General features: G+C 41.9%; 1 protein-coding gene across 1 annotated transcript in view; it reads right to left on the bottom strand.

The window, feature by feature from the left end:
• LOC139662488 (spectrin beta chain, non-erythrocytic 1-like) overlaps positions 1–11,054 on the bottom strand; it is a gene marked incomplete at its 3' end in the record, with an annotated part of 49,095 nt that extends 38,041 nt beyond the window's left edge. Inside the window, exons 1-10 of the mRNA XM_071541179.1 lie at positions 10,895–11,054; positions 7,985–8,076; positions 7,570–7,650; positions 6,395–6,510; positions 6,127–6,239; positions 4,796–4,983; positions 2,753–2,870; positions 1,784–1,942; positions 1,165–1,260; positions 220–426 (exon numbers count right to left, since the gene is read on the bottom strand). Of these exons, the coding sequence (XP_071397280.1) occupies positions 220–426; positions 1,165–1,260; positions 1,784–1,942; positions 2,753–2,870; positions 4,796–4,983; positions 6,127–6,239; positions 6,395–6,510; positions 7,570–7,650; positions 7,985–8,076; positions 10,895–11,047 (1,323 nt within the window). The remainder of the gene's footprint in view (positions 1–219; positions 427–1,164; positions 1,261–1,783; positions 1,943–2,752; positions 2,871–4,795; positions 4,984–6,126; positions 6,240–6,394; positions 6,511–7,569; positions 7,651–7,984; positions 8,077–10,894) is intronic.
• Positions 11,055–15,000: the final 3,946 nt, after the last annotated feature.

The following is a 15,000-nucleotide window of genomic DNA, read 5'->3' as shown; positions in this document are numbered from 1 at the left end:
TCCCTTCCCCATCTATCACTCCATCTTTCCCTTCTTCCTTCCCTCACCTTCATCTCGTTGATCCAGTCCATGCGGTAGAACATTTCCTTGAGGACTTTCTGCAGACCCAAGTTCTCTCCCTCCCTCCCCAAGTTCTTTCCCTCCTTCTATCCATCTATCCCTCCCTTCCCCATCCATTCCCCCCTACATCTTTCCTTCCCTCCCTCCCTCGCTCCATACCTTCATCTCGTCCATCCAGTCCATGATGTAGAGCATCTCCTGGAAGACTCTCTGCAGCCCCAGGTTCTGCTCCAGCCTCTGCCTGCGGGCCTTCAGCAGCTCCAGCAGATACTCCCACAGCCGGATCACGTTGTCCTTCCTGGCCGTGATGCGTTTGATGTCGTGGTAACTCTCCGCCTCCAGCTCCCTCGCCACGGAAACCACCGCCTGCACCGGTGGGAGGGATGAGCGGGATGAACGAGTGGATGGATGGAGGGATGGATGGATGGAGACAAAAAGAGAGATTTTTCATGCTACTGTAGATGAAACTGCCTACTGAATTATGAAATTTTTAAACAGATTTAACAGAATCAAATGTCATTTTCACCACAGTAGAAAACTAGGACCCGTCTGATAAAAGTTTAATACCATCTGATCAAGGTTTAGACCTATCCTATAGAGGTTTAGTCCATTTGATCAAAGTTTTAGACCATCTGATAAAGGTTTAGTCTCATCTAATAAAGGTTTAGTCCTTCTATAAAGGTTTAGTCCCATCTAATAAAGGTTTAATCCCATCTGGTAAAGGTTTAGTCCATCTAATAAAGGTTTAGTCCATCTATAAAAGTTTAGTCTCATCTAATAAAGGTTTAGTCCATCTATAAAGGTTTAGTCCAACCAATAAAGGTGTAGTCCATCTATAAAGGTTTAGTCCATCTAATAAAGGTTTAGTCTCATCTAATAAAGGTTTAGTCCATCTATAAAGGTTTAGTCTCATCTAATAAAGGTTTAGTCCATCTATAAAGGTTTAGTCCAGTCTAATAAAGGTTTAGTCCATCTATAAAGGTTTAGTCCCCTCTAATAAAGGTTTAGTCTCATCTAATAAAGGTTTAGTCCAGTCTAATAAAGGTTTAGTCCAGTCTAATAAAGGTTCAGTCCCATCATAACAGCTTCAGGTTGCGTACTGACCTGAACTCTCTCCTCATAGGCAGCGATGTCTGTTTCTATGGCTTCATGTTTCTTAGTGGCGGCTTCAACCGCCTGGAGGTCATAACCAAAGTTATCCTGGAGGAGGAGAGAGGAGAGGAAACAAGGAGAGGAGAGGAGAGAAAACAAGGAGAGGAGAGGAGAGGAGAGGAAACAAGGAGAGGAGAGGAGAGGAGAGGAGAGGACACAAGGAGAGGAGAGGAGAGGAGAGGAGAGGAAACAAGGAGAGGAGAGGAGAGGAGAGGAAACAAGGAGAGGAGAGGAGAGGAGAGGAAACAAGGAGAGGAGAGGAGAGGAGAGGAAACAAGGAGAGGAGAGGAGAGGAGAGGAAACAAGGAGAGGAGAGGAGAGAAACAAGGAGAGGAGAGGAGAGGAGAGGAGAGGAGCAAGGAGAGGAGAGGAGAGAGGAGAGGAGAGGAGAGGAGAGGAAGATATGGACAAATTTTAAAGAAAGTCATGAGACGATTTTTGCTTTTCTAATTTATGGTACAAAATATATATGGGATATTCTATGTATTATACATATATGTGTGAGTGTGTGTGTGAGTGTGTGTGTGTGTGTGTGTGTGTGTGTGTGTGTGTGTGTGTGTGTGTGTGTTACCTGGGACACCAGCCTCTGGTTCTCGCTCAGCCAGGTTTCTCTCATGGCGGCCTTGCGGTCGAAGCGGCGGGCGAGCTGCTCCAGTTTCTCCTGACGAATCAGCTCCGTCCGCAGAGCCAGCTCCCGCTCATGCTCCGCCTTCTCCAGACGCTCCCACGCCTGCAGCACACACACACACACACACACACACACACACACACACACACACACAAAAATACACCATATTAATACAAAAGCAACAACACACATGATGGATGAAGTCCAAAGCGTAGGCACCGACAGTGACTCCTGCACAAACTGTAGCTCACTGTACTTCAGCAGATAAATAATCAATTAATTAATAACCTTGAAACAGTGGTCAGTTTGCTCAAATTTTAATAGGAGGATATTGGGCATTGGAATAGCCTACTTTCTTAATTTTCCTTAAAATAACCATAATCTTTACATTATTATCAGCTATAAAACACACTGTAATTGTCATGCCATCCACTTTAAAACCCCCCAAAAATAAAAAATAAGAAAAAATCCAGCCATGTTGAAATTATAATTAAATATTCAGCAAACAGAGAACTTGTTGGTGACAGAGATGAGTCTCCCCTCTGGTTAAAGGAATGAATTTAACCTGGTTAAGGTATTTCCATAGTAAATCGTCTTTACATTTTTAACTCATTGGTATCCATTTACAGTAATGGATGGACTAATATTGACCTTTTTGATGTCAGAAATAAGCTTCCCCTCCAGTCAAACAATGTATTTCCACACTAAACCATTGACACATATACAACTAACAAGCTGGTAACTATTCATCACACTGGGAATTTGAATATTCATCTTGCTGATGTCAGAAACCATTTCTGATTAAACCTTCAGCAGACAATCCTATCATTACTACATCTATAACTAACCATCTGGTGACTCCTCACAGTTTAGTAATATTGATAATATTAATATTGTCACAGTAATATCCACCTTGTTGATGTCGGAGATGAGCTTGCCCTCGCGGGGAGTGTACACCTTCTGGTTGTTGGCTCTCATCTTACTCTGGATGGTGAACAGAAGAACCTCCAGGTTTCCCTTCTCTGTGAACCTGCACACACACACACACACACACACACACACACACACACACACACACACACACACACACACAGACACACACAGAATAGTTCCCATCTAAGTCACAAAGTCTATATCGTCTCATCTGGCAAAAAACTGTTAATAAAAATAAAAAATGTTACAAAAGATGCTTAAAAGACCATGTAACTGCTATTTTGTAACTGCTATTCCCCATGTATTGTTGTCCATGTATCAATTTGTTTCACTCATAGTAACATGTATCATTACTATTGCTCAGGAGTCAATACAGGTGTATAAACCAATATCCCCCTCACAAACATACGCACACACTCACACATACACACACGTGCATACACACACACACACTCACTCATACATATCACACACTCACATTTTTGCCTTTAATTTTGATATTATTATTGTTATTATTGTTGTTGTTGCTTATATATATTTTGTTTTTATTAGTTTGCCATCACTTTTATGTAGTCATATTATTTTCTGTATGTTATTTTTGTGTTCTCTATAACACTGTGAAGTTTTAACATTTTTTTAGGTGGAGGCCCATTGGGTTTTCTGCCTCTCCCTGCACTGTATATTATTTGTTATCTTTGTCATTTGTGTATTTTTTTTTTTTAAATTGTGCAAAAAATAAAACTGATTTCATGCTTTAATAGATGAAAGAATTCCACTGAAATTGACTTTGTGGATGTTCTGTGCAAACGGAGACTTATTTTTAAAGAAATCCCCACAGATGTCAACGCCCACTTCCATCTCCATAGTGAGGACAATTCTGCATATTTGTCATGTTCTGTAATATCGCCATGGGCCGGTGTGCTGCTGCTGCAGGGGAGATATTATGGGATGTTTTGAGGTCAGCTCCAGTGAAACAAAACCTTCACCCCTTGTGATTATAAATCCTTTTCCTAGAATTCCAGGTGATTTTTGCAGCTGTTGGTCTGAAATCATCTTCCAAACAGAGTTGAGCAACAGTGTTTCCAGTTAAATCATCAGCAGCTCTGCCCGGCTTCAGATTCAGATTCAGCAAAATGTGATTTATCCTCCTCCAGTCCGTCTGGGAGGAAAACTGCGGTTTTACTCAGAAATGTCTGCTGACTGATGAATAAACCGTGAAATATCTTGGAATGGGAGGTGAAGGGAGTGAGGGAGAGGATCTGCTTAGCAACTGTGCTGTGTGTGTGTGTGTGTGTGTGTGTGAGTGTGTGTGAGTGAGAGAGAGAGATAGAGAGAGTGTGTGTGTGTGTGTTGAGTGTTTGTTCATATACCCTATGTACTCCCTTAGCATTTTCAGTCCTGCACTCACTTAGCGTGTGTGTTTTTAGATTTGTGTGCGTGTGTGTGTGTGTGTGCGTTTGTGTGTGTGTCTGGGGTGCGTGTGTGCGTGCATGCTTGTAGTCAGGAGGTGTGTGTGTGAGAGAGAGAGAGAGAGAGAGAGGGAGAGAGAGTGAGAGAGTGAGAGAGACAGAGAGACAGAGAGAGAGAGCTCCCATAGCCCCAAAAAGGGTGTTTGTATGTGTTTGTGTATGTCTTTGGTGTGTGTGTGTGTGTGGAGTGTGAGTGTGTGAGAGAGAGAGTGAGAGAGTGAGAGAGACAGAGAGACAGAGAGAGAGAGAGAGAGAGAGAGAGAGAGAGAGAGAGAGAGAGAGAGAGAGAGAGAGAGAGAGAGAGAGAGAGAGAGAGACAGATAACTGAACCAGAGATTTGACTGAGTGGCAGATAAGAGAGAGAACAGCTTAGGGATTCAGTACAGAGGAGAGAGAGAGAGAGAGAGAGAGAGAGAGAGAGAGAGAGAGAGAGAGAGAGAGAGAGAGAGAGAGAGAGAGAGAGAGACAGACAGAGAGAGAGTTTGTGTTTGTGTATGTCTTTGGTGTGTGTGTGTGTGTGTGTGTGTGTGTGTGTGTGTGTGTGTGTACTGACTTGGGCGGCTTCTCCACGGTGCGGTAGGTGTTGAAGGCCTGCAGCTGCTGCTGGACTCCCACCAGAGAGTTGGCGAACTTCCTGTTGTTGAGGATGATGATGGTCTGCTCGATCCACTCCAGCAGGTCTGAGGCCAGAGACTCGTACTTCTCGATCATCTTCTCTGTCTCGATGGCGTTGTCCAGCACCTGCACCGCCACAGAGACTCGTTAACACACACACACACACACACACACACACACACACACATCACCGCTGTGCAGTGAAAATATAGAGTCTCCAAAATGTCAGATTTACAGGAGCTAACAGAGGTGTGAACTTTGCTCGAGTCCCAAGTCAGTCTCAAGTCTTGAGGCACAAGTCTCAAGTCAAGTCCCAAATCTACATGTAGATTACCAAGTCAAGTCCATGTCATTAATGTCAAGTCTCAAGTCTAAATGTAGAACAGCAAGTCAAGTCAGAACAAACCAAGAGTCCAGTATCAATTTAATATCTTAAAGAAAACTAAATATCTAGGACTTTTCAATGCAATATGGTTTTAATAGGATAAAAACTTGGTAAGAGCATCATGAGTTTGATTTCTATAATCAGTTTCAACTTCAATAAATTCAATCATTCCATACAAATTCAGAAAACAGAATTTAAATTCAGTCGTCTGCTGGAACAAATCTCATCACTTTCAATCTAAGTCATTTACACAAACACAAGATCTCAAGTCAAGACTTTAGAAACCTTTTCAAGTCATCAGAGTACAAGTCAGAGTCAAGTCCCAAGTCATCAGAACCCAAGTCAAGTCAAGTCTCAGGTCTTCTCTTCATGCATCAAGTCAAGTATCAAGTATTTAAAATTGTGACTTGAGTCTGACTCTAGTCCAAATCATGTGACTGGAGTCCCCACCTCTGGTAGCTAAGCTAACAGCTGTGTGTTCAGCTCCACCAGGCAGATCACATTAGAGTTTATCCAACAGGTTTTTATCAGAGTAAAAGTGGAAAAGTTTTCCTCAGCCCATACAGCAGCATGTAATCCTTCAGTTTAAAGGAATAGTTCCCCAAAAATGATTTTTTTTGTCATTTTTGTGTCATTTTCTTTTATATATTTCAAAGTCTGGTATTCTCTAGTTTCATTGTCTCATCCTTTGAGAAGCACTTTGTAACTTTGTTTTGAAATGTGCTATAAAGGTGCCGTTATTTAAAATGATGGATTACATTAATCCAAGCAAATAAACTACAAGTAAACCAAAGTAAACTTGACTAGACCAAATTAAATCAATCTGAACTGATTCTGCAGCTGGAACTGAAATATTTTAGACATATAAAGTGATTTTTCGTTACCTTGCCGATCCTCTTCCCCTCCACCTTCAGTGCCTTCATCTTGGAGAAGTAGTGGTAATATGTCACCACATAGGTGATGATGGACTTCTCATCTGGGTGGTCCACACTGATGTCTGCACACACACACACACACACACACACACACATACAGGACAGTCAGAAAAGAGAGGTCAGAATGCATGATACAAGTAAATGGAAATATGAAACATGAACAGTGTGTGTGTGTGTGTGTGTGTGTGTGTGTGTGTGTGTGTGTGTGTGCGCTCACCCTCGGGGTCCAGCAGCTTGGTGAGGCCCAGGTGTTGCTCAGCCAGGTTGAAGGCGTTCTGCAGGTTGTAGTGAGCGTTGGACTTCTTCAGCTTATCGAAGTCTATCAGGTCCGGTCTGGTTCACACACACACACACACACACAGACACACAAACACACACACAAACACACACATATTGCAAATAATTAGAATGATGACTCTCCTCCCTTAATTTGTTTGTCTTCAAGTAAATTATTCCTTCTTCCTCTTGATTCAACTTATATTTCTCTTATTTCTTTACATTTCACTTCTTTCTTCCCTTTTCTTCAATCATAATTGACTTTATAATGAGGTGTTGGTACCTGTATTTGTGGATGAGGTATAGTTTACTGTATAATGAGGTAGTGGTACCTGTATTTGTGGATGAGGTATAGTTTACTGTATAATGAGGTAGTGGTACCTGTATTTGTGGATGAGGTATAATTTAATGTATTCTGAGGTATTACTACCTATGTTTGCGGATGAGGTATAACTGACTCTATAATGAGGTTGTGGTACCTGTGTTTGCGGATGAGGTAGAACTGACTGTATAATGAGGTAGTGGTACCTGTGTTTGTGGATGAGGTATAATTTAATGTATTCTGAGGTATTACTACCTATGTTTGCGGATGAGGTATAACTGACTCTATAATGAGGTTGTGGTACCTGTGTTTGTGGATGAGGTATAACTGACTGTATAATGAGGTAGTGGTACCTGTGTTTGCGGATGAGGTATAGTTTACTGTATAATGAGGTAGTGGTACCTGTGTTTGTGGATGAGGTGTAATTGACTGGATAATGAGGTAGTGGTACCTGTGATTGTGGATGAGGTGTAATTGACTGGATAATGAGGTAGTGGTACCTGTGTTTGTGGATGAGGTATAATTGACTGTATAATGAGGTAGTGGTACCTGTGTTTGCGGATGAGGTATAGTTTACTGTATAATGAGGTAGTGGTACCTGTGTTTGTGGATGAGGTGTAATTGACTGGATAATGAGGTAGTGGTACCTGTGATTGTGGATGAGGTGTAATTGACTGGATAATGAGGTAGTGGTACCTGTGTTTGTGGATGAGGTATAATTGACTGTATAATGAGGTAGTGGTACCTGTGTTTGCGGATGAGGTGTAATTGACTGGATAATGAGGTAGTGGTACCTGTGTTTGTGGATGAGGGCGTTGAAGGCCATGCCGTCTCTCCAGCTGGTGCTGAAGTTGTGGATGTTGACGTTTGGATATCTGGACAGGAAGAGGAAATAACACTTCATCAGGTTCTTTGTTCTTCAGAAACACAGCACGAATAAGACAGAGACAACAACTGTGAGAGACAAATGTAGTCTTAATGTGGAGAAGCACCAGAACTAACAATACTACTGGAGTGAGATAGAGGAGAACAATGATACACTGAGCAACTGTAATCAAATGTCAAGGATGTTACATAATAAACGCCCAAAGTTCACGATTCATAAAGCCAACAGAAAACTGACTTCAACTGACCATTTGAAACTGTATGTGTGTGTGTGTGTGTGTGTGTGTGTGTGTGTGTGTGTGTGTGTGTGTTTAAAGCCCTCACCCTGCAGTCTTCATCTGGCACCAGAGCAGCAGAGCGTCTTTAGCCGACTTCTTCTCCTTGTTGTCCTCCGTCTCCACACTGATGTCCTGGATCTGAGGGACAGAGACAGGAGGAGCACAGGGAGTCAGATGTGTCTCTCACTAACTGAGTGTGAAAAAGCTGAAAATAATCATCATGAGCAACCAAAAGTCTACAGAAACTTCAGTCATGGTGTTTGACGGCTCCCAGTGAGTTTGCATGAACATTTTGCATGAACATTTCCAATACAGCGTCAAATCACTGCAACAGTTTTTCCCACATCACTTGAATGCATCATAAACTACAGTCACATTTCCTAAAGAGACGAGGAATAGTCATTAGAGATGCACCAATATGTTTTTTTGAGGCCGATACAAATATCTGATATTTTCCCACCCATATCGGCCGATATCGATACGCATTTCTGTAAGAATCTTTGTAGGAATTAGGGCTGTGCAAAAAATCGATACAGCTGAGTATCGCAATATTTTTTTCCATGATACTGTATTGATTTTCCAGCCCCTCATATCGATACATTAAAAAAAATATTCACGTTTTAAACAGATTTAAAATGTCCTTAAATTTCCCTCAAATCCCTTTGACTTAAATAGTTTTGACTCAATTTGTCCGCTGAGTTATCAATATAATGTACATATTAGACTACCCAGGTGGTACACAGCAAGTTGTATTTTCAGCTCCATTTTTAAATTTTCAGCAAATTATGAGTATTGCAATGTATCGCATGTACCCAGCCTTAGTAGGAATGCAGCTGCAAAACAAGTTCAGCTTTTCAGACAGGCGTGTGTTAAGATCTTTAAGTGTTTTTTAAACAAAACACCATGTTAGTTTTATTTTTTTGCTAATTTGACAGTTGTATTTCGTGACACACTCGTAGAAAAACAGGTCAGAAAAATGGTAATTCCACAATCCGCCAAATATCGGCAGTAAAGATAATATTGGACAGATACTGTTATTGCTTGTTAAAGCTGATATCAGCTGATTGATATGCTTTTAACCGTTATTCCCATGTGACCTGAACACAGAATTAGACTTGTTAACACACAGAGAAACAAACATGAAACAACACACACACATTTAATTTTTAATCCATAATGAGCCAGGGGAGATGAACAAAAACACAACATCACACACATTTAAGCACACACACACACACACACACACACACACACTAAATACTCTACACTAAATACTGAATACTCTCCTTCCCACTGTCTAAATCACTCACATGTGCACATTCTCTCTCGCTCTCTCACACACAGCATCATGCACATTCACACACATTCTGGCTCTCTCATGCACACACACACACACACACACACACACACACACACAACTCACCTGCATTGATTCACTGCATCCATCAACATCAGTCTGATAGAAGCACGAGCCACATCTGAGCCACAAATGAGCAACATCTAAACAGCCAAAGCATATATGACAATACCACACACACACACACACACACACTCTCCCTGTAGCCCTGCCACTACTGTAAATCTGTGCCCAGCTCTGTTTCACCCACGTTCCTCCAGCAGAGGATTTAAATGGACTAAAAAAGTATTTTTAATCCACACAGCTTATAAAAGATAAATCCCTTTCACCCATTTTCCCAACTGTTCATCGTCCCTGCTGACGACAGGCTGCATGAGAGCTGAGCAACACGCTAACACAACATGTGATGATGTCAGCAGTACAGTATATGTTTTAATTCCACTGGGCAGTCATTCCATTGGGCCTTATTTATTGGTATTTCTGTGGGTGTAAAACAGATACAGAACCTCAAATGCTAGATTGAATTTCCATCGATGTGATGAAGGATGCACCACAACGGTCTTAACTGTAATCTCACATTAGAAATCAATGGGAAATGTATCTGTGTTCAAAAAAACATGACATATGTGAATCTTAAATGATTTAAAATTCAGAGATGTCACGTTTTAAGATGAAAAAGTAAAATACCAACTCAGATTAAAAATTCCTGCATGTCCAGTACTTAAGACTCTAATTTAATGCCAAGTATTAAAGATGCTTCATATCATATTTTCTCATTAGCATCTTGCTGTGAAATTGGCTCCGGTGATTCCCACTGATAATATTAACGTAAACAAAAACACTGTTAAGTCAGTGTTAATCATAGTTGCATTTGGTTTAATTCATTTGGGGCTGCAAAATTGCGATGTGAACCTTTACCAGGAAGCAGGGGATGATGGTCCAGATGAGGCTCATCCATGACCAGCCTGGTCTTTTGTCTTCAGCTCATGTAACGGCATTCAGTTTAATTCATTTTGGGATGCCAAATTGTACAGTGACCTGTTACCTGGAAGCTGAGGATGGTGATGCAGATGAGGCCACACTTAACTAACTCCTTTGCTCACACTGCGTTTGTTGAACTCATTCTGGGATGCAAAATAGCACAGTGACTTATCACCTGGAGGAGGATGATGGGCCAGATGAGGCCCATATATGAGCAGTCCAATCCCCCGATTTGAAAATATGTGACTGTATTTATTTTATTCATTTTTGGACACAAAATAGCGGTGTAACCCACTAACTCAAAGTGTAAAACGAGGAGGCCTTTCATAACCAGCATAGACCTTGGATTTTGGGATGCAGAATAGCACAGTGATTCAGTAACTAGAAGTGGAGGATGATGCGTCAGATGAGTCCCAGTCCTCCAATTTGAAAATATGTGTCCGCATTTGTTTAGCTCCTTTTGGGATGCAAAATTGCTCAACTCCCTGTTACCCGGAAGCAGAGGATGACAGCCCAGATGAGCCGATACATGACCAAACCTAGTCCTCTGATTTCAGCTGATGCGACTGAACATGTTAACCTCTTCTTGGGATGCAAAATTGCGCGGCGAACCCTCACCTGGAAGCGGAGGATGATGGTCCAGATGAGGCCCAGGGTGAGGCGGTGGTTTCCGTCTACGATGTCGTGGGAGCCCATGTTCTCCAGGTGGACCCGCTGCTCCTTCAGGAACTGCAGAGCCTTGTCCACGTTCTCCAGGCAGTGGATCCGCATCCGGCCCTTGGTGGGTTTGGGCTGGAGGGGAGAGAGGGGGGAGAAAAGGGATTTTAGTTAATTTAAACCCTTCAAAATTCAGCAAACATGAGCTGCTATACACTGCTATGAAACTACCGTATTTCCTCTAATAGTGGCCGGTAGTCAGTTAAAAACTGGGTCTCCGATAATGTCCGGGGCCGTGGTCGAAACGAACAAATAAAGGCCGGCCCCAAATACAGACCGGGGAAAAAAACAAAGGAAAAAACAACGGTGGATACCGGTAAACTCCTGGTGCCTGTTATATAATGTAACTGTAGTTTGTAGTAACGTACAAGTGCCACAAGATGGCAGTATGCCACAAGACGGCTCGGCCGGCGGAAGTCTCTGAAGCGTGCCGTCGTCGATTACCGTAATTATCGGTAATGTGTCGCAGTAACAAAAAAACAAAAAAAAACGAACCCCAACAGAAGCAGATCAGAAAACAAGGAGGCTTCGTACTGAAATATGAGCAAATATACTTATCAAACAGAGGGAATTAGAAATAAAGGCCTGTCTCTAATATAAGCCTGCTTCCAATAAAGGCCTGGTACCCTCTGCAGCTGAGGTAAATAAAGGCCCGGGCCGATATTAGAGGAAATACGGTATAAAGAGGTAGAAAACTGCTGTGGTTAGGGCTGGGCATGATGGGAAATATTTCAATACTGATGATGGTTTTGTGACTACAGATTTTAAACACTTGTTTTGACACCTTTCCTTGCTGAATGAAAGCACATTCCATAATGCAAGAGAACAGATTTTATTACAGTTTTACGTTTTTATATCCCATCGGCTTTTCTACACCAGATCAGATGATTCTCAACTGATTTCCTTGACACCCATAAACAGGAGGAAATTGTGTACAAATCCACCATTTTGATGTTTTTCCAACACCTTTTGACCTAAAATAGACACCAATACCAATCCTCAGTACAGTAACGTTGTGATTTATTGTGTAGGTATCGTGTTTTTTCCTCATTCCTCGCTGTGGCCGATAGATTTGATGAGCTTGAGGAAAGGTGATTTTGTTATTTTAATTTAAGAAAACCTTTTAATACTACGATATATTCTTCTATAATAGCTGTCGATTAGTGGCTTGGCTTGCTTTGTGTGAACTGTAAAACAGGGAGGAAGATTTCATCAATTTGCAGCCTTAAAATCTACAGGAAACCAGTTCTTAACAGTCAGATATTATCTGGAGAGGAGAAGATGAGCATTTTATCGTCCGTATCGCTATTACAGAATATAGGAATTATCATAATTGACAGTCAGTGTGCTATTTCAGTACAGAATATAAAGCAGCTGTCAATTAGCAGTTTGACCTTCTGTGTTAACAGGATTAAGGGGAAGGAGACTCAAATCCTTTCAGGAATTCCTTCCTTTATTCTCTCTCTCTTTGTTCTCAGAAAGATTTAGTTTTTTATATAAAGATGATAAAAAAAACAATCTGAAAAAGAAAAACAAACTATGCAGGTGAGATGAAGAAACGCCAAGGAGCTCGTAAAGGTTTCTCGAAGGAAAATGACATGAAGATAATCGTTTTACCTCCAGCTGTTCACTGCACTGTAAGAAATGGAGAATTAAAGGAGTGGGACAGAGGATGGGAGAGAGTGAAAGATAATGAACGGAAAGGTGTCAGATGTTATTATGGCAGCAGCAGAGAGACAGAGGGAGATGGTTTAGTGTTGTGATAATCCATCCATCTGTCTGACAGCCTGCAGTTACACAACTAACAGAACAACTGGATCTAAAAATATCAGTGTTCAGTCACACAGGAGGTTTCTACACACACACACACACACACACACACACACAGAGAGAAGGGTTCTCCCAGGGTTCTCTGGTGAGGATACAGGTTCTACATAGAAATGTAATAATTGAAATAACCCTTTGACATAAAAACATAAAAAACTGTCAAATCAGAATAAAAAACCCAGTGTGTTTGTTGCTGATACGGAGCGTTCATATGTTCTTTAAAGGTTCTCTACAGCACCAAAAGGGCTCCTGCGATGGTAAAAAGTGTAAGGACTAGAAAAGTTCCATATACAGTTTTAATTGAACTTGACATAACTGTAACTGTCTGTAAACTCAACATTAAACCAAATGATGGGACGTTTTAAAGGATCAGGCTGGTGTCGGGCCGGCCGACTTTTTCCTCAAACAACTTAATGAGCCGACTGTAAACACTTTGCGATCTCAGGAAAGTAGTTCTGTACCACAGAAAATAGTCCCCAGAGTAATGAAGAATTTGTTCTCATTTGAATTTGATTTGGTAAAAACTACAACAGTCTGACTTTTCACGGCAACAGTTAGCGATTTTTAAAATGTAAACTATGTCTTTGTGAGCTGTGTTTCAAGGTTTTTATCTTACAGTTGGAGCCAATGACTTCCGGGTTGACGGCTAAAAACGGAACGTGGAAGACAGAAAGTAACAGGAGGAGAGCAAACGCATTGTTGATTTAGTTATTTTCATAGGATTTATTGACGGTAACAAATGTATTAAAAACCACCAGCCTTATCCTTTAAAGGAAAGTAAGGAACTTTATGAGAACATTTATACTGTCTGGATCCTCGATTTTACAGATCCTGAATGATGAACTTCAGCTAATTATTTCTTTTCCACAGTAGATGTGTAGCATTTTGGAATAGAGTTCAAAATGCATAATCAACAAGATCAATCAACCAATCAGATGGAGTTTGTGTTTTCAGCTCATCTGGAGGAGGCGGGGCCTCGCTGCCTTGCTCAGGAGGGTTTCTCCGACTGTAGCTGCTGCTGCAGAAGTGAACGGTGTCTCTGTCACTTCCTGGTTCCTGTGCGGGTCATGTGACCCGGCCCGGGCAGAGCAGAGGACCAACCTGAGCGGGAGGCAGAGGGCATGCTGGGAACAGACGCTCACTCCCACAACATGCTGCTGCTGCTGGAGGCGGACTGACCCGAGCTAAACTGCTGCACTCTCACTCAATGAGTCCTTTGATAACTCTCTCTCTCTCTCTCTCTCTGTCTCTCTCCCTCCCTCCCTCTCTCTCTCTCTCTGTCTGTCTATCTCTCTCTCTCTCTCTCCCTCCTCTCTCTCTCTCCCACACTGTCTCCTACTGTCACTCGCTCGATCCTTCTCATTCAAACTTTCCAACTCTCACACTCTGCCCTCTTTCTTTCTCTCCCTATCTAACCTCTCTCTGTCTCTCTCTCTCCCTCTGTCTCCCCCTCTCTCTCTCTCCCTCTGTCTCCCCCTCTCTCTCTCTCTCTCTGTCTCCCTCTCTCCGTCTCTCTGTCTCTCTCTCTCTGTCTCTCTCTCTCTCCCCCTTCTCTCTCTCTGTCTCCGTCTCTCTCTCTCACTCTCTGTCTCTCTCTCTCTCTGTCTCTCTCTCTCTCTGTCTCTCTCCCTCCCTCCCTCTCTCTCTCCCTCCTCTCTCTCTCTCCCACACTGTCTCCTACTGTCACTCGCTCGATCCTTCTCACTCAAACTTTCCATCTCTCACACTCTACCCTTCTTTCTTTCTCTCCCTATCTAACCCCACATACTTTTTCTCCCTTTCTCTCGCTCTCTTTTCTCCAATTATTTCTCAATTCTCTCTTTTCCCATTATGCAAGTTTTTTCCAATATATCTTTCTTTCTAATATATACAGTACAATAGTGGAAAGAGAGAGAGATATTTATACTGTAAAAATAAAAGAGACCGCCCTATCTATCTATCTATCTCCCATTTTTGTCTCACCCAATCATATGTCTTTTTCTCATCCTTCTTTCCAATCTCTCTCTCCCTCTTTTCCCATCCCTCTCTCTCTCCCTCTCTCTCTCCCACTGTCACTCGCCCCTCTCCATCTTGGTTACTCTTTCCAACCGTCTTACTCTCTTCTTTCTTTCGTTTTCCAACCCCTTTTTCTCTCTCTCTTTCTTTTCCCCAATCTTTCTCTTTCTTCCCCAATATGTAAG

The sequence above is a fragment of the Centroberyx affinis genome, unplaced genomic scaffold, assembly GCF_046629955.1.
Source record: "Centroberyx affinis isolate AG114_WGS23_722 - 3 ecotype Tasmania unplaced genomic scaffold, CSIRO-AGI_Caff_v1 ptg003809l_1, whole genome shotgun sequence".
Classification (NCBI taxonomy): domain Eukaryota; kingdom Metazoa; phylum Chordata; class Actinopteri; order Beryciformes; family Berycidae; genus Centroberyx; species Centroberyx affinis.
The sequence above is the reverse complement of the archived record's forward strand: the minus strand, read 5'-3'. Positions and strand labels throughout refer to the sequence as shown.